The sequence below is a fragment of the Coregonus clupeaformis genome, chromosome 24 (genome assembly GCF_020615455.1).
Source record: "Coregonus clupeaformis isolate EN_2021a chromosome 24, ASM2061545v1, whole genome shotgun sequence".
In the NCBI taxonomy this organism is placed as follows: Eukaryota; Metazoa; Chordata; class Actinopteri; order Salmoniformes; family Salmonidae; genus Coregonus; species Coregonus clupeaformis.
In genome coordinates, this window is record NC_059215.1 from 21,648,605 (window position 1) to 21,667,958 (window position 19,354).

General features: G+C 43.5%; 1 protein-coding gene across 2 annotated transcripts in view; it reads right to left on the reverse strand.

The window, feature by feature from the left end:
• Positions 1 to 2,993: 2,993 nt before the first annotated feature.
• Positions 2,994 to 19,354, reverse strand: part of LOC121538450 (plexin-A1) — a 247,557-nt gene continuing 231,196 nt past the window's right edge. For both annotated transcript variants that reach the window (XM_041846467.2, XM_041846466.2), the window contains exons 24-32: positions 15,734 to 15,880; positions 15,352 to 15,511; positions 15,051 to 15,154; positions 14,811 to 14,907; positions 12,273 to 12,463; positions 11,270 to 11,439; positions 10,945 to 11,157; positions 10,519 to 10,669; positions 2,994 to 6,885 (exon numbers count right to left, since the gene is read on the reverse strand). In XM_041846467.2, the coding sequence (XP_041702401.1) occupies positions 6,790 to 6,885; positions 10,519 to 10,669; positions 10,945 to 11,157; positions 11,270 to 11,439; positions 12,273 to 12,463; positions 14,811 to 14,907; positions 15,051 to 15,154; positions 15,352 to 15,511; positions 15,734 to 15,880 (1,329 nt within the window). In that variant the 3' untranslated portion in view covers positions 2,994 to 6,789. The remainder of the gene's footprint in view (positions 6,886 to 10,518; positions 10,670 to 10,944; positions 11,158 to 11,269; positions 11,440 to 12,272; positions 12,464 to 14,810; positions 14,908 to 15,050; positions 15,155 to 15,351; positions 15,512 to 15,733; positions 15,881 to 19,354) is intronic.

The following is a 19,354-nucleotide window of genomic DNA, read 5'->3' on the forward strand; positions in this document are numbered from 1 at the left end:
TGAGTAAATTATTATTTAGCTTGAAAAGCTGGTGAATGGCAAGTTTAATGGCTGCTTCCTGGAATTAAAGGAGATTCGCCATAACAACGCCTCCTGTAGGGCCAGGTTCTGGTTCAACAAAAGTGTTACTGTGCATGAAGTTTAAAATGAATTATGTTATTACTAAATGTATCACGTGATAGGCATTTTAACATTACTCTTTTTTTACACAAAAAAAATCTTTTTATTAATAAAATATTTAATCAGTCATCTTCCTCAAATGAAGGGGATGATGACACAATCATTGCGAGAGGGAGGGAATCTGATTTCATTGGTCCTCAACTCGTGGCTCAGACACTTCATTCAGGATAAATGGAGTTAGCCCTGAGTTAGCCTGCCCCGGAGCAGGTTAGTTCTGAAGGATTCAATGCCATAAAAATTGACCTGGCTAAAAGGTGAGCCACTTTCGTATGACTAGTTATCCCGAGTTGAACTCAGAGTTGACCAAAGTTACCTTGCTAACTCCTCAAACCTACTTCGTAGGATACCCCTCTAGTCAAGACACAACAACAGAGCCAACCACCACCATGTTACCAGATAAATTAGTTATTTCAAAGGAGAGATAGTTTTTTAATCTGCATAATGTACTTTAGTTTAACTTGTGTTTAATCTCTTAAAACAAACAAAAAACATTGACGTTCTGAACTCTTCAGGTAACATTGAGGTTTTTCTGAAGTTTCCTTATTACCTCTCTTCAATCTCCTACACTACACCTGTCCTTACCTCCTGGTGAGAGGTGAGCCGCGAGGCTGCTAATCGGAGCGACACTTACAGCTCCGCCTTGGCCTGACCTTTTCAGAGGCAGCAAAATCATCTCTGTCCGTCCGGCCGGCACTCGCTCTTAAAACCCTGACTGCATCTGACGGCGTCTGCTCCCTGCAGAGAGACAAGGGGCATGGGGGAGACGGAGGGAGCAGACGCTAAGATGACTGCTTCCGTCTGCTCAGTTTTGTTCTCCTCCGTCAGCTTCAGCAGTGTCTGTCCATCCTGAGGAGGGTCAAAGATGGAGAGAGACCGTTAAGACAAAAGGAGAAGGTGAGAGAATAACCTGTCGGGCAGAGTAGAACAAAGGTGAAGAGAAAGCCTGCAGGGGAACTTTTTCTAATAAAGAAACCAGCCCTGACTTCTAAAGTCTCAGTTCTGCACTCTGTAGAGTTCTTTACTTTGTAGGCAGCTAGTAATTACTGATTGCTTGCAGTAAGTCCTCAGGAGCAGCTTAGCCTTCAGAGGTGACCAGAACATGTGCAAAGCCTCTTTCTTCACTGAGCTTTACCTCACACAAGGAGGCACATTTTAGCATTAGCCACGCTAATTCAGCTTTAAAAATGGAGGGGCAACACTAGTTTGACACTGGCTCTCTGCACTGATCCACTGGTATCATCTTATTTCCCATGCTGATCTTCATTTACTTGGCGCATAAAGAGAGCTATATGGAAGTGGCGGAGGCTTCTCTGTGAGGCAGTATTAACTGTCTACCCCCTCTGAGACTAGTCAACGAGGCTACATCCTCTCTCTGAAATGCAGACAGAGGAGAAAAGACTCCTTATCGCAGTTCAATCTCTCCACCAAGCGTCGACACCACTGCTAAAGCCAATGTGACTTTGTCATTCATCCTCCGGTCTCAGGACGACCATGTTTGTTCATTAAAGTGAAAGGGCGGATCGACAGAAAATCTCCAGCGACACAAAAGACAGAAAATAAAGAGGGATTTTTCAACAAGAACAATTCACAACAAGGTAATGAAACACCCTGAAATAGGGTCGAAGAGCAGCTAGATGGAGTGCCTTTGGCCGTGGGAGGGGGTTGCATTTGTACCCCCTCTACCTGCTGTGACGTGAACAAAATGAAATGCAAGAGAAAAAGAGAGGACGAAAATGAAAGGCTGTGAAGACCAAAGCCCCCTCTGCTCTGTGAAAACATCACCATGGGAAACCAGAGAACACAGAGAGCCAGAGTGGGGTGCCTGCATGTCAAACTGCCCTCAGTCTGAAGTCCTATATGCAGGGAGGAACAGTAAAAGATTCAGTTGACATTGCCCCACAGGTAGAACACTTGAAAAAGGCACTTACAATTATAAAGGCTGATCAATTTAATTGTGCAAACTGACAGCCTTCTATATAATTCAGGTCAGTATTTCTGTAGGGGCTAAATCTCTCCTCTTTATGTTATTGTAATGTGCTATTAATTTGATTGATGGTGTTCTTGTCAAATCCTGAGGCCCCTGGGGGAGGGCTCAGTGCATTTAAATGTACCACTTTTCAGCAGGCCTGATAATGGACAGCTTCAGAGCTGAGAGGCTGGCTAGAGCTCGACCACTCTCTGCCTCACTACTACCACATAACTTTACAGAGAACAAAGACAACAGTGACATACCTACGCATCAAAGGGGGGGCAGAGAGACAGAGACGGACAGAATGAGAGAGAGAGCGAGTGAGAGAGAGAGAAACAGACAGAGACTTGTAAGGCCTTAAGATACCTTCAGATTTATGCAAAATGAGAACAGAATGACTACAATACTGTACATGAACCAGCACTGGAAATTATTGTGAGAAAATAAATGGTGAGCTGATCATTTCAACAGCATTATGGCACAATATATCACACCATTACTGCTAAGTGAAAGTTTTTTTCTGACAGCGTCATTTACGGATTCAGTGGTCTTGTAATTATCTGGTAATTCTGGTGTTCTGTTGATGGGAGTTTATGGGAGTTTAATATAATTAGGCAGGGTGGCCATGTGCTAGGAGCAAATATCTCCCTCCATCCTCACCATGGTCACACTGATGGACCACTAGAGAAAGGCAGAAAATCTGCTGCATTCTGCAATGCTTTAGAGCTGCATATGAACTAAAGTCACAGTAGTTTTCTAAGTGTATGCGTGTTTGTAATACCTGGGATGCTGAACTAGTAGTTTCAAATATCCAGACAGAAAAAAACAAGACAGACAAAACAGATTTAGCAAAAAATGTTTAATCTCTCCTTGATGCATATTTATTTACAAGTAATAAATCTGCAAAATAGGAAAGAGCAGAATATTTACACAAGCGTGAAACAGCCAACCTGTCACAATTGCTTCAAGTCTCAAACTCTTAAAAAGGTATCAGAATTCATAAAGTATTAAAACTCTTTAGTTTCTATTTTTTCTTAAATTTGTGTCTAGATATTTTAATGTTTGATCCTAAGCCTTTTTAAATGTACTTTGAAAAAAGGAACTGCTTTCCAATATGCCATAATCAAAAGAAACCAAATGAGGGAATCAGGAGGACAGGTATAGAAGTTGTTCAGTGGTGTGGCAGAGGGGGAAACCTGTGACAGTGTTTTGAGTGGGCACGGTAAGGAGGTGGATTGTGGGTAATGGAGGGGTCGTAGAGGGCTGTGGGAAGGGGAGGGGGAGCTGACAAGGCACTATGTGCAAAGTGAAAGCTCTGTGTTCATCAAACAGCATCTGGATCTCTCCTTCTGGCTTTCCTCTCCATCTTCCACCCAACTCACTGCGGCAGGCAGACAAGAGAAAAAATAAGTACCATTTCCTTCAAAGGAGTTCTGTAGAGAAGCCTCTTTCTTGTCATCTTCACACAACAAGTGGCATAGTAAAATAAAATAACAACATAAAAGAAAACATGAGACCAACTGCCCCAGTACATACAATATAACTTGTTTATATACTCTATAGAGTAACCTTACAGATTACCACATGTATCCATAATCCCCCCAAGATCCTAATCATCATCATCAAAACCTCTCACTTAAATAACAGAAGAGCAAAACGACATGAAAGCAGGAGAACCGTCCTGAGACTTTAAAATGCAACCAGCTGTTTTACAATCACAGTCATCAAAGCCTAGCGTGTGCAGCGGGAGGGAGACAGCACACAGCAACATTTCCCATCCACTAAACAAATATAGGAGACAAATGTGCTCAATCAGGGAATAAAATATGCTTAACAGAAGAACAGAAGAAACCATCTCAAATCATCCCAAATAGGGTGAATGAACAGAAAAGTGGTCAAGTCAATGCCAATCCTCCATTACATTCTTTTGGTTTGGGAAAAGCCAGTAACCAGCATATAACTCTGTTTATGTTAAGAGTTTCATAAACTAGTCCGTACACCCTGCTCTCCGATATAAAGTACAGCGTACAGTACATATGTGTTTGCCTGGGTGGGGAGGAAGGGATTGGTGGTAGGGTGGGGTATAGAAGTACCTTCATTGGGTTGTCAACACTAGGACAGAGCTGGAAAGGAAAGGAGAGTAGAGAGGGTGCCTTTATTGGAGGATGACCAAGAGAGAAGGAAGATGAGAGTAACAGCCCTGAAGGACACTGAGGTGAAACATGAATACTAAATATCCATATATTTTCTGAAATGTAAATGTCTAATAAAATATATGATGTGTTATGAAGACCTACTCCCAATAGATCAGGAGAGATTATAATATCACATCAAACAAAAAAATAAAAATAAAATGAATTTAGGAGAGACTTTTCATTTTCATTAAATCCCACCACCTTTGTTGAATCCTGATCTAGGATGGATGGATGGATGGAAGGTTACATATCACATCTGTAGTCTGTGTGATCCACACGGCTCTCACTGGAGAATTGACCTAAATATTTCAGAGATTTCTCAAAAATGTCTCTGTGTTTTTCTTCTAGCCAGCCATACTGTATCTCCTTTCATCTCAGAGGACAAGGGAAAGGAATGAAGTTTCTTGTTTTTGTACATGACCGAAAGGGAATTGGTGCAACATATTAAAGGGAGACAATGCATTTCACAAAAGTATCAGATTTCTGAGGAAACAAAAACCTTCGCCCAGTTAAAAACACTCACAAAGACTGAGCTACATTTCATCATCTTGTCACACATCACAGATGTTTGCATTTCAACATATTTTTCACTGTTATTTCATCTTCACAGCAGACTAAAGAACAAAGAAAAGACAACACTGAATGTTCACGTTCCTTGGCGCTTTAAAACTCCTCTTTTTCCGTTTGGATGATGCTCGTCACAGATGCTGTTACAGAACATAAGGGAAACCCTGGGAGATCTACTCTGCTAGCACTAACCATTGTTTGGTTGCTGCAGAGTACAAACGCATACAACTTTCACCACTTAAACAGATCAACGATAAAAAAGAAACCATCTATTTAATTACAATAAAATAGAACTGTTGAATGTTGAAGTCACTAGAGTGACAGTACTTGCTCTCATGAGGGGCTAAAATCATGAGGGATTACCCTTCGCTCAAAGCTTTACCTATAAACTCCTCTCATCTTTGTCTGCAAACCTCTACCTCAGTGTCCACCATGACAGTCTGTAAGACTGTAACTCTAACACAGTGATCTACAGTATCTGAGGAACCTGAGGAGAGACAGCAGGGGAACTTCAGGAAGGCTTTAAAAGGGTAGTAGGTGAATTAAACCTTTGCTACATTTAGCATGGCGCTAAGCCCAATTAATCCTTCTGTGGCGTCTGAATTCTGTTGTACAGCAAAGCCCATAACATCACTGTACTGTAAGCCATGATATTTGCCTTCCCAAAAACCTTGAGGTCCCAGAACAAAAGTGATCTACTTCACTGTGGTCTGGAACCTGTGCACAGAGGTGTGCATGATAATGGGATGCAACCAAGAGGGCTGCTCATCCAGGTGGCTAACACAGAAGGCTGTTTTCTCTCACCAGAGTGGTATACAAAACCAAGCCTTTGGTTTTTCTAAAAGCCACAATAGCACTGTGGTTGTATTAAATACCGGAATACCATACAGGTACGGTATTTCCAGTACTATTAAAACATATGTTCTCCCAAGACAGGAAAGGCCCCAAAACGTAACAATTTGTTGATTTTCTTCTAATATTTTTTTTGTCATTTAACTTTTTTTTTTACTCTTCAGTCACTAGGCATGACAACATTTTAATCATAGCACATTTGATCTAAAGAAAACGTCTTTGCACTAAACAACATTCAAATAAAACATGGCACAGGACAAGTTTTCCTCTTGTTTTCATAGTTCAGTCTTTGAAATATCAAATCCATTTATTTCAAAGTATTCTGTACATTAAAATGGAAAACTTTGACTATTTTCATTAGTTTTTTTTAAAAATGAAGTTGTATTTATATATCTATATATATTTATATATCCTCTTCTTTTGATTTAGCTTTTTTGTAAATTGTGCAAATTCAGCAGTAACACAAGTGGCACACCACTGGAGAGAGTAGGCAGTTGATAAAAACACAATATCTAAAGCTAAATCACCAAAATAAAATAAAAAAGGATCTGAAAATCAAAATGACGTCCATGAAAGTTGATGAAGTCGCTGACACGTCAGAAGCTTCCATTGAGAGGGGAGCTTTATACATGAAGTCCTTTCTCCATAGCCCCCTTTATTTTATATATATATATATATATATATATATATATATATATATATATATATATATGTATATATTTCCTGGCCTCTTTAGCCAGCTGCTTCACAGTCCTGGCTGTGGGTAGATGGAGCAACACGGAAGACAAACTGAAATCAGTGATGAAGACCGTTATGATAAGACACTTTCTCGGGGCGATAGACGTTACGTGTTTATAAATGAGGGGTTGTTTGGATGGGCCGGAGCCCAGGCCTAACTCTGGTGGGTCTCCAGTGTACTGCTTGTGTCCTTGCAGTCCTTATGCATTGTGTTGGGGGTCAGGGGCTGGGGTCAGTGAGAGAAGGCCTGGCTGCTACCCTCTCCACCCCTCAGTGGCGGGCCGTTCCTCAGCTGGCCAGGGCCATGGTGTCGATGACCTGCTCCAGCTTACTGCGCAGTCTCTGCCTGCGAGACTGCTCGTCCTTCTGCAGCGCAGACAGGATCTGGGGAGGGAGGAGAGAGGGATGGAGAAGACAGGGATGAGAGAGAGGGAGACAGATCATCAGGGTGGACCACCAACAGAGAAAGTCTATCAGAACATCTGTCAGTCTGTGAAAACAGCTGTTGAAGCAAACATGCTGTCATGGTGGCATGAGCAGGCTATTTATTGGTATTTAAAATACCAAAGGAATACGATCTCTTCCCCTACAAACATTACTCATATATAGGTACGAACATGGAACGTTGAATTTCTACTATATGACATTGTATAGATGGAAAATGAAATCAAACAGGCGGATGACTGTAGAAGCTGCAAGGGGTCGATATAGAAAGCACAGCTGAGGTGCTGTACAGCGCCTTACAAAAGTATTCATCCCCCTTGGCGTTTTTCCTATTTTGTTGCATTACAACCTGTAATTTAAATGGATTTTTATTTGGATTTCATGTAATGGACATACACAAAATAGTCCAAATTGGTGAAGTGAAATGAAAAAAATAACTTGTTTCAAAAAATTCTAAAACATAAATAACGTAAAAGTGTTGCGTGCATATGTAGTCACCCCCTTTGCTATGAAGCCCTAAATAAGATCTGGTGCAACCAATTACCTTCAGAAGTCAGATAATTAGTTAAATAAAGTCCACCTGTGTGCAATGTAAGTGTCACATGATCTGTCACATGATCTCAGTATATATACACCTGTTATGAAAGGCCCCAGAGTCTGCAACACCACTAAGCAAGCGGCACCATGAAGACCAAGTAACTCTCCAAATAGGTCAGGGACAAAGTTGTGGAGAAGTACAGATCAGGGTTGGGTTATAAAACAATATCTGAAACTTTGAACATCCCACGGAGCACCATTAAATCCATTATAAAAAAAATGGAAATAATATGGCACCACAACAAACCTGCCAAGAGAGGGCCGCCCACCAAAACTCACGGACCAGGCAAGGAGGGCATTAATCAGAGAGGCAACAAATACACCAAAGATAACCCTGAAGGAGATGCAAAGCTCCACAGCGGAGATTAGAGTATCTGTCCATAGGACCACTTTAAGCTGTACACTCCACAGAGCTGGGCTTTACGGAAGAGTGGCCAGAAAAAAGCCATTGCTTAAAGCAAAAAATAAGCAAACACGTTTGGTGTTCGCCAAAAGGCATGTGGGAGACTCCCCAAACATATGGAAGAAGGTACTCTGGTAGGGACTGGGAAACTGGTCAGAATTGATCGAATGATGGATGGCGCTAAATACAGGGAAATTCTTGAGGGAAACCTGTTTTAGTCTTCCAGAGATTTGAGACTGGGACAGAGGTTCACCTTCCAGCAGGACAATGACCCTAAGCATACTGCTAAAGCAACACTTGAGTGGTTTAAGGGGAAACATTTAAATGTCTTGGAATGGCCTAGTCAAAGCCCAGACCTCAATCCAGTTGAGAATCTGTGGTATGGATCTGTGGTATCTGTAGTCCCCTGTAGCTCAGTTGGTAGAGCATGGCGCTTGCAACGCCAGGGTTGTGGGTTCGTTTCCCACGGGGGGCCAGTATGAAAAAACAAATGTATGCACTCACTAACTGTAAGTCACTCTGGATAAGAGCGTCTGCTAAATGACTAAAATGTATGACTTAAAGATTTCTGTACACCAGCGGAACCCATCCAACTTGAAGGAGCTGGAGCAGTTTTGCCTTGAAGAATGGGCAAAAATCCCAGTGGCTAGATGTGCCAAGCTTATAGAGACATACCCCAAGAGACTTGCAGCTGTAATTGCTGCAAAAGGTGGTTCTACAAAGTATTGACTTTGAGGTGGTGAATAGTTATGCACGCTCAAGTTTTCTGTTTTTTCGTGTTATTTCTTGTTTGTTTCACAATACAAAATATTTTGCATCTTCAAAGTGGTAGACATGTTGTGTAAATCAAATGATACAAACCCCCAAAAAAACAATTTTAATTCCAGGTTGTGAGGCAACAAAATAGGAAAAATGCCAAGGGGGGTGAATACTTTCGCAAGCCACTGTATGTACTATGGCATTATGGGAACTGGAAGAGGAGGTGCCGGTGGGTCCATCAGAGATGGATAGCTGTGTACTAGCTGTTAGGGAGTCATGCAGGAGGCTGCATGGTGGACTGCTAATGCACCGTGTGTTAGTGCTGCTGTGGGAGACGAGGGGGCGGGAGGAGGACCCTGCAGCCACCCGCAACTGGATAATAAGCCTTAATGAAGGGGAGCGGCTGCTTAAATGGAGGCAGATGCAGCTCTCGCCTAAACCACAGGATCCAGCACTGCTGATAGAGGAGGGGAGAGAAAGGGGTCGAGATGGGGTCTGATGCTGAGTGGAGATGACTGATTATACCCCACTCACTTCCACCACCACTCTACCATTCCCACCACCACCGCTCTACCATTCCCACCACCACCGCTCTACCATTCCCACCACCACCGCTCTACCATTCTCACCACCACCGCTACCACTCTACCATTCCCACCACCACCACTCTACCATTCCCACCACCACCACTCTACCATTCCCACCACCACCACTCTACCATTCCCACCACCACCGCTCTACCATTCCCACCACCACCGCTCTCTACCCCCACGCCCTTTGAAAAGGCAAGCAGAGAGGCTGCCGGAACCTCTCACAGCACACACTCAAGGCACTATAACCGACAAGGTAAGAAGAATTGTCTAAGCAGACAGAGCTACACATTGTTTACGTGTTTGTGAAGGCCACAACAGGAAAGGGGATACCTAGTCAGTTGCGCAACAATGCATTCAACAGAAATGTGTCTTCCGCATTTAACCCAACCCCTCTGTCCTTAATCAAGGTCAGAACAACATAATTCTCCACCTCGCCGGCTAGGGGATTTGAACCAGCCAACTTACAGTTACTGGCCCAACGCTCTTAACCGCTAGGCTACCTGCCACCCCAGGCACACAATCTCAGAGTGAGTACAGTACAGAAGCTATCCTAGCATTGCCTTCATGCCTGGCTGTCCGACTGTCTGTCTGTCCTAATGGCTGGCAGTGGATGGAGGGGATAGAGTGGAGGGAGCTTCTGCACTGCTTCATTATCTCTTCATTTCCACAGCCCAGTCTCCGTTAGTTACTGGCCTCAGCCCTCTCCAGGCTGCTTGGCTCAGCTCAGCTCTCTGAGAATTAGCACAAAGTGTACACTCTCATTCACATCTCCTACATGAAGTAGCTACACTTCACTGGCACTGCCTCAATGAATAAGCAATGTTTCAAGAATGAAAATATATTTATGCACATGGAATGAAGTGTGTTAATTAACTTCCTGAAAGGATAGCACATGGGAGAATTAATAAAACACATACTGTACATCCAATGTGGTCCATTAGCTTCATAATATGTACTTTAATGATTTTAATAGCTGCATGCAATTATGGATGTCTACTCAGTTATCTATTAATTGAATTAGAACGCCACCATTCCATTCATCATGAAAACAAGAGGGCACATAGAGGGTGCTTCTGTATCAACCCTTTAACATACAGAAACAATGGCAATTCTGTTCTGATCTCTTCATGCTGTGACTAACAAATCTAACTTATTTTAATAATATATCTATATTATTATGATGTCTATGATTAATATCTTAATAATATACTGGTGACTCACCTCATCTTTGTACTTGACAATATAGGAGTAGATCTCGTGCAGGGCGCTCATGCTGTTGAACTGGCTGAGGTGCAGCCGGGACTGTTCAGCCAGGTAGGCACTCATGTCCTGGTCACTGATGACTGGCATACGGGAGATGTCGGAGTAGTACCTACAGGACAGGAGGGGATCAGGAGAGAGGAGGGGTTAGGGGTTGGCATCCCAGACTGGAGAGGACACCTCTTTAGTTAAGAATGTGAAGGACTGGACTACAAGGAGAAGTACTTGTCAACAACCGTCTCGTCAACTCTCTCCTCTATAAACACCTCTGATATCATTTGATCAACCGTTTACATGCTAAGTGCATACTACGGTATATCTGCTTGACATAAACCATGAGATGGACAATCTTACAGTCTGTGGAGTTGAGATCTGTGTCATACATACCTCTCCACCCAGTTCTTGTAGTTGGGGATATCCTTGGCGTAGAGCAGCTTGTTGGAGGGCGAGTCTTTGCCCAGCTTGTGTTCTGATGTAGAGCATGAGTCCATGAAGGTCTGGGCCACCACAGACAGACAGGCATCTGTGATGCTGTTCTTATGGATGTCAAACACAAACTGGGGGTTCTTGATCACATTCACCCAGAATCGCAGAGGCAAACTGGGATGGGAGAGAGAGAGAGGAGATGTGTCATCATGAGGAGATGTGTCAACAACCACACACATTATACAACCAAAACACACAGGCACTCAATGTTTGTAATGTGTCTCACCAGTTACTCTTCCAGGTGTGCCGTACATCCGAGTCTGATATGGAGTGTTTGTCGGCCTGCTCGTCCAGGAAGTCAAACATGTACTTGATGGCGAGAGGCAGGGCGCTACCGCGGTGGGCCGTGCTGAAGATGGTCTCAAACAGGTCATCCACAAACTTCTGTAACGTACCCTGAGGAGAGGAGAGGACAGAGGTTTAGTTCTCTGGGTTCTTCTCCAATTACACACCTACAGATTTCAAATCAAACCCACATCCCTTACAGCAACCAGCATCTATTAAGGGGGAGTGGCTGTGGAGAGGACGCCACATTCTGCTCCTCCAAGATCAAAGTACTGAGATATGCTGGTTTACCAGACAGACAGACCTACGTGAGCTATCTGAATTCCTTTCACTTCTCTGCATCACGCACCACGAAACACTCAATTCCACAACAAATGGACCTGTCTCCTGCTATTTTCTCTTCTCTACTCCCCCTTTATATTTATCTATCTTTTTTTATTATGAATCGAAATTGACCACCCAAGAGGCTTGTAAACAGCGTCTAATTTCCATGGTTTTCTTCCCCTACAATTAGGATGGAAACAATCAGCTCAGAGGCAGCTAGGCGAGAAGAGAGTGGCAGGCCGGCCCTGTTTGGCCAGTTAACAGGGACTTGGCTGATATGAGGGACGCCAGAGGAATACAACACTGCAACGGAGGCTGAGCTGTTAAAGAGACAGGCACATCAAGGGACTAGCGAAGAAAAGAGGTCCTCTTCACCAAGGAAAAGCTGTTTACATTTTCGTGGTCATAGAGTGACGAAATGGAGTACATTGAGTGGAGTTACTGCTTTCAATACATGACAAAAAATGACAATTGGCAAACATTTTGTTACAAGGTTTTCATCCGACAGCGACGATATGGAGGCTATTTCAATGACTTACTCAACATTCAGATGAGTTGACTTACATTAACAGTACTATACATGTGTGATATAGGCTGGCCTGGTGTCTATGTAATCTTACCTTGGTGGCCAGCAGACGGGTCAGATAGATCTCAGACACCATCTTGCTGCCGCGGTCTCCCTCGCGCTGGTCAGAGTGGTCGTGGTTCTTGACCAGGTGCCACAGCTTGGTACCACTCTCCAGGTCAGGAGTGATCATAGGGGTGCGGGAGCGCAGGCTGTCTGGACTGCTGGCCGTTCGCAACATGCTCTCTGCACAAGAGAGAGATAGGAACATCAGGTCAAAGACAGGTTCATCAGGAACACACAATACAGAGGTCTTTAGAGGTCAATGGAACAAGATGACCAGAACAGAACACCAGTCTGACTCCCTGGTTCCATGCCCTATTGTGAGAGCTTCAACTTGAGTTTAAACAGTGATACGCACTCATATAAATCACATATTTCAGGTCAAAATTATGCCTTTTAAAACTTTATCTGACCCTTGCCAAGCTCTGCACATATTGGACAAACATAAATTAGAAGACAAACATATTTTGTCTGCTGACTGACTAAATAACAGTCACATTTAGTCTAGTGAACAAAGGGCTCTTTGGGCTGTCTATCTGGCCATCATCCAGCCAGAACAAAGACTGTGCCAGCGTGAGGAGCAGAGTGTCAGTCTGTCTGTCACAAGGTCACAGCCCATGATGCACTGGGACCTGACCTCTGAGATGGAAAGAACATTAATGAGCAAGACAACAGATCCCTGTAGCCTCTCCTATTGTAACAACTCCTATTGTACGTCAGAGATGTGGATGGATGGTGAGAAATATGATTAGGCCTCAACTAAGGAGCGAGGAGAGCTAGCCGACTCATTATTCTCAATTGGCAGACTCTAACTAATTGGCAAAGTAGGAGAATGAAAACAGTGTGCCTCATTTTCATTGAGGTAGGGCCTAGAGAGGAGATAGGAAAGACAATCTGCTATCCTTCTTATCATTAGCACACATGTTTTTACACCAGCCCTTCCATCTTAATCTCCCTCGCTTGTCCCCCTCCCCTCTCCCCATACCAAATGGCCCATAATGTTATAGTCCTGGATATAATAGAACCCCATACACAATACACCAATATCATTCCTGCCTGTGGTAGTGGATGAGTCAGGCTGTACAGGCTCCATTGTGTGAGTCTCCTCTCCTCTCCTCCCTGGGGCCGACTGCCTCCATGCACTGCTTCATTATTAAAGGTGCGAGTGTCAAACTTCATTACGGTAAACCAAAGGATGCCTATCTACCGTGTTCCTCTTATCAGCCAGCCTGCTGCAGTGGCAGCCGGCATGGGAGGGAGGCTGCCTGGGGAGGAGACTGCGAGGGCAGCCTGAACGCAGGGGTGTCAGTCCCTCCTTAATGTATGGAGGGATGGATGAAAGGAGAGAAAACAACTTCAATCTCTGTCTATCTCTGAATGATGGCGTGACGCTCGGGGCTTCTGAGCTTCTGAGCGCAGGGAGGGCACCCTGGTTTTCAGGGTGAGAGGATGAGAGAATTAGATCTCAGAAACTCACTGACACATAGAGACTAATGTGTGTCAGTGGTTCTGGGTTTGTTGTTTCTTTCCGCTAGACCAAATCAAAAGAACAGTGGGGCATCAGAGCAAGACAACTGCCCTGAATGTTCCCAATTAACTCTACTGAGATCAGGGCCTGTATTCACAAAGCGTCTCAATCATAATAAATAACAGGGGGACCTGATCCTAGATCAGCACTCTTTAGACACTTTGTGAATATGGGCCCTGTAGTATTTAAACAGCGCGCCAGAAACGAACTCCTGCAACACGTATGTCATGTGGGGGGTTAAAACGAGTAATGACCAAAGAGGAAAACAAAACCAGTGTGACTAAGATTGGTCTCCATGCCAACAACCTTGTTTGAGACCCCATTATCAGCTTGTTCACACCAGAACATTCTGCAGCCACTCTCCCAGCAGCCAATAGGCCTCATGTATTCCTACATCTATTGTACATTCATCATAAGGCTGCTACTACTACTACTGCTGCTGCTGTTGCTACTGCTGCTTGAGTGCCTGTAATTCCATTGCAATCATGTCCATTGGCTTCTGGGGGAGAGTGGTACACGTTTACGTCTGCTCTTACAACAGCCAGGGCTTGGCGATCCTCTCTGTGGACGAACAAACCAGCCTGGCTTTCACTGGCCTTTCAGCATTGCTATTGTAACCCCTTATCAACACAACGGCGCACATAAGGAGAGGGAGGGAAAACAATAACAAAGCTGAAAGCTTCTGGAAAAGGTTTTTGCCATGGAGCTGGTTACACTGATGTGGTGTGGAGCTGAGGTTGTGTTTAAAGCTGTTAGCTATTGGTCATCAGTCTCTGGCAGGAGGAATGAGCTGTCTGATGTAATGCCTGTCATTTCCTAGATGGTGAAAATGCCTCTGAAGTGGTGTAGGCTGGATAGATATTGGTGGATTTATGGTTATCTCAGTTTAGAGAGGCTGAGTAAAATCTTGCTTACTATCAAGAAAGACAAACAGAGAGAGCAAAGAAAGGCAAAGATTGAGAGAGAGATTAAGAGAAAAAGAAAGAAGAAGGATTGACTCACCATATCTGCTGAGAGACTTGGTGAAGGTGGAGGAGTTGGATATGTTGTAGGCTGAGTTCTGCTTTGGCACCAGAGCGATCACTGAGCCGTCCGTCACCTACAAGGTTTGAAAAACAAAAGGTTGTCTTATAAATGCTGTCCTGTCAATCACTCCATCCACTGTCTATTTGCATAGATAAAACCGCCGAGGCAGTACACTATTGTAACCCCAGCCCACCCACCTCCTCTGTCTTCTCTCACCTGATAGTGGGCCAGTGTGTTGAGACGTTTCCAGTCATTGTCAATCTTGGTGGTGACATCCTCATCCTGAAGGATGATTCTGGCCATCCTTCCCTGACGCCACTCTGTGAAGAGAAGAGGAGGATGAGAATAGAGCGTGCACACACACACTGCAAACACACACTGTAAACACACACATACTGTAAACACACACTGTAAACACACACACACACACACACTGTAAACACACACAGTAAACACACACTGTAAACACACACTGTAAACACACACTGTAAACACAATCTCCTCCTGGTGTTCTTACCCAGGTCCATGTCCCCAGCCTTGGGTCTCTGGGAGTAGGGGCTGCCCTTGTACACAGCATCCAGCAGCTTCTCCTTCACCTGGGTGATGGTGTCACAGTTCAGCCCCTTCACCGTCACCTCCGGGGCGTTCTCGTTCTCCGGGTTCACACAGTGGAGTGTCTGATAGGGGAGGGAGGGGCGGGGAATTAGGTCCAGCTCATGTCAGCTTACTTAGTTGGCATTTGCAGGAATTTGAATCGCATACTCAAGCAGAAAGCACTAATTAAGGTCACTGAGGTAATGCAAAATCCTATCGCCCTTAATGCCTTCTTAAAGGTAAATCATATATTTTATCAAATATCATTATCGCCCTGTAAAATATTTCTATTTGACAGCACTAACCAGGGTCTTGTAGTCGATCTGCTGTCTGATGAGCTTGTCCTCACTGAGTGAGTAACGTGCCTCTCCTGTGATGGAGTCTATAGGCCCCTTCTCCATCTGCTGCTTCATGGCACAGTACAGCATAAACAGAGGCTCGCCCGCACACTCCTAGAGACACAGGGACACACATGGACACAGGTCATCAGTGACAGGCAAGGGCTGTATCTTAACAGGTATGCATATAGCAACGGTCATCAACATTTTTTAAAGGTTTTAAAAACAGTATTAATAAATGCAGTAGTTGAAGATATTCCAAACGTTTTGAATTTTTATAATCCATCAGATATTGACTGAATTATAGCACATAAAACATTTTACTGGCACAGACAAATAATTAATGGAGTTCAGGAATTTGGGTGGGTATTCAATTTATTGTAAAATGTCACCCTTCTTTTCTTAGAATGCACTCATATACAGTGGGGAAAATAAGTATTTAGTCAGCCACCAATTGTGCAAGTTCTCCCACTTAAAAAGATGAGAGAGGCCTGTAATTTTCATCATAGGTACACGTCAACTATGACAGACAAATTGAGAATTTTTTTTCCAGAAAATCACATTGTAGGATTTTAATGAATTTATTTGCAAATTATGGTGGAAAATAAGTATTTGGTCACCTACAAACAAGCAAGATTTCTGGCTCTCACAGACCTGTAACTTCTTCTTTAAGAGGCTCCTCTGTCCTCCACTCGTTACCTGTATTAATGGCACCTGTTTCAACTTGTTATCAGTATAAAGACACCTGTCCACAACCTCAAACAGTCACACTCCAAACTCCACTATGGCCAAGACCAAAGAGCTGTCAAAGGACACCAGAAACAAAATTGTAGACCTGCACCAGGCTGGGAAGACTGAATCTGCAATAGGTAAGCAGCTTGGTTTGAAGAAATCAACTGTGGGAGCAATTATTAGGAAATGGAAGACATACAAGACCACTGATAATCTCCCTCGATCTGGGGCTCCACGCAAGATCTCACCCGTGGGGTCAAAATGATCACAAGAACGGTGAGCAAAAATCCCAGAACCACACGGGGGGGACCTAGTGAATGACCTGCAGAGAGCTGGGACCAAAGTAACAAAGCCTACCATCAGTAACACACTACGCCGCCAGGGACTCAAATCCTGCAGTGCAGACGTGTCCCCCTGCTTAAGCCAGTACATGTCCAGGCCCGTCTGAAGTTTGCTAGAGTGCATTTGGATGATCCAGAAGAGGATTGGGAGAATATCATATGGTCAGATGAAACCAAAATATAACTTTTTGGCAAAAACTCAACTCGTCGTGTTTGGAGGACAAAGAATGCTGAGTTGCATCCAAAGAACACCATACCTACTGTGAAGCATGGGGGTGGAAACATCATGCTTTGGGGCTGTTTTTCTGCAAAGGGACCAGGACGACTGATCCGTGTAAAGGAAAGAATGAATGGGGCCATGTATCGTGAGATTTTGAGTGAAAACCTCCTTCCATCAGCAAGGGCATTGAAGATGAAACATGGCTGGGTCTTTCAGCATGACAATGATCCCAAACACACCGCCCGGGCAACGGAGGAGTGGCTTCGTAAGAAGCATTTCAAGGTCCTGGAGTGGCCTAGCCAGTCTCCAGATCTCAACCCCATAGAAAATCTTTGGAGGGAGTTGAAAGTCCGTGTTGCCCAGCGACAGCCCCAAAACATCACTGCTCTAGAGGAGATCTGCATGGAGGAATGGGCCAAAATATCAGCAACAGTGTGTGAAAACCTTGTGAAGACTTACAGAAAATGTTTGACCTGTGTCATTGCCAACAAAGGGTATATAACAAAGTATTGAGAAACTTTTGTTATTGACCAAATACTTATTTTCCACCATAATTTGCAAATCAATTCATTAAAAATCCTACAATGTGATTTTCTGGATTTTTTTTCCTCATTTTGTCTGTCATAGTTGACGTGTACCTATGATGAAAATTACAGGCCTCTCTCATCTTTTTAAGTGGGAGAACTTGCACAATTGGTGGCTGACTAAATACTTTTTTCCCCCACTGTATGTGACTCATTTCAGGAAACTAGGTGTATGTCGCATGTCACTACTTCACAGGAGCAGCACTTGAACGTAAACATTTATTTTTTTATCAAAAAGGCAGAAATGCCTTCTGGAACATGTGAACTTTCATGTGCCTTAATAACAAAGTTGTATTCCATAAATACTATTATTATTCTTTTTATTACGAGCCTAGTTTGGTTTAGCCACGGAAAAAGACAGGGACCTTCCCGCTAGCCATGACTGGCTGAGATAATGGGTGGGCTGGACATGCCGGGAGATGAGTTTGGATTGGTCTGCCATGTAGCATGCTTCTGTCTACAACATGAGCTGTTCAGTATGTGTTGACAGTCCTTTCTACCGCATCGTTTTTGAACGATATAACGTCAGCCATCGAGAACTACAAAAGTTTTGCTACTTTTCTCAACAACATTGATGCCCTGAATTTAGCAGGCGCTATCAACAGATCAGTTGGAAAAAGTGATGGGCTACTTTCTGCACACGCCACGTGCAGTGTTAACCGGAGTGACTTGACACAACGCTGGCCAAACAAGATGTAGCTACAAACAAAACTGAGTTAAATGGTTCCAGTCTGCCGTGAAGCGTTCATCCATGTATACGGGTAAGTCTTGCTCCATTTTCAGATATAAGTTTCACATTTTGTCAGAAAGTCTTTTTTATTGCAAGTTAAAGCGTACTGTTAGTTAACTGGCAAACGTTAGCTTGCTGGCTCGCTAGCTGACGTTACGTGTATGATCTGTGTAGTAATGTTATTCGAATCAGAAATCCATTTGCGTTGCTAGTTATAGCCTAATGTTAGCTAGCTAACATTTAACCTAGTTTGTTAGTTTTAGCTACCTGCAGATTCATACTACATCTATGACAATGTTTGTATTGGTAGTAGTATGAGTTGGGATTATGCTGGTTCATTGTTTAGGTAGCTAGCTACCTAGCTAGCTACATGTCTAAACAAAAGACTCCACTTCGGCCGGATTATTACATGACCCATGAAATTAGCCAGGTGTGTCTTGGGGTCATTACGGCCATCTATTGTATTTCATGAACATGTGTACATGTCTAGACAATAGTTACCCATCCACTTAGCTAGATGTGACTGGGGGGTGGTTATAGCATTTATTTCACATGATTCCATCAATTTAGTCAAGTGTGTCGGGTAAGTGTCATCTAATAATGATAAAATATTTATAAAATATTTTTATCTGGACACTTTCTGTTTTTGATATTGCTCCTATGCAAGTAACCACTTCACTGTACCGTTTACACCTTCTGTATCCTGTGCATTTTATTTGATATAGCGTGTTTGCCACATGGCCTCACATGTGAATCCTTAAAGAGATTGGTGGGGCTAAGGCTTAAGAGGGTGTGAACGATGCCGAATGGGTGTAGACAAAGAAGAGCTCTCCAGTAGGTGTACCAAAACATTCAAGGGCCATTTCCTCAAAAGTGGGGTTACAAGTTTATCAACTTTGAAAGCAGAATTACTTTCCCATTGTTCCTCAACTGCAGTGTATGCTATACCATTTTCTAGCTCTGAGTCTCTACTTCTATCCA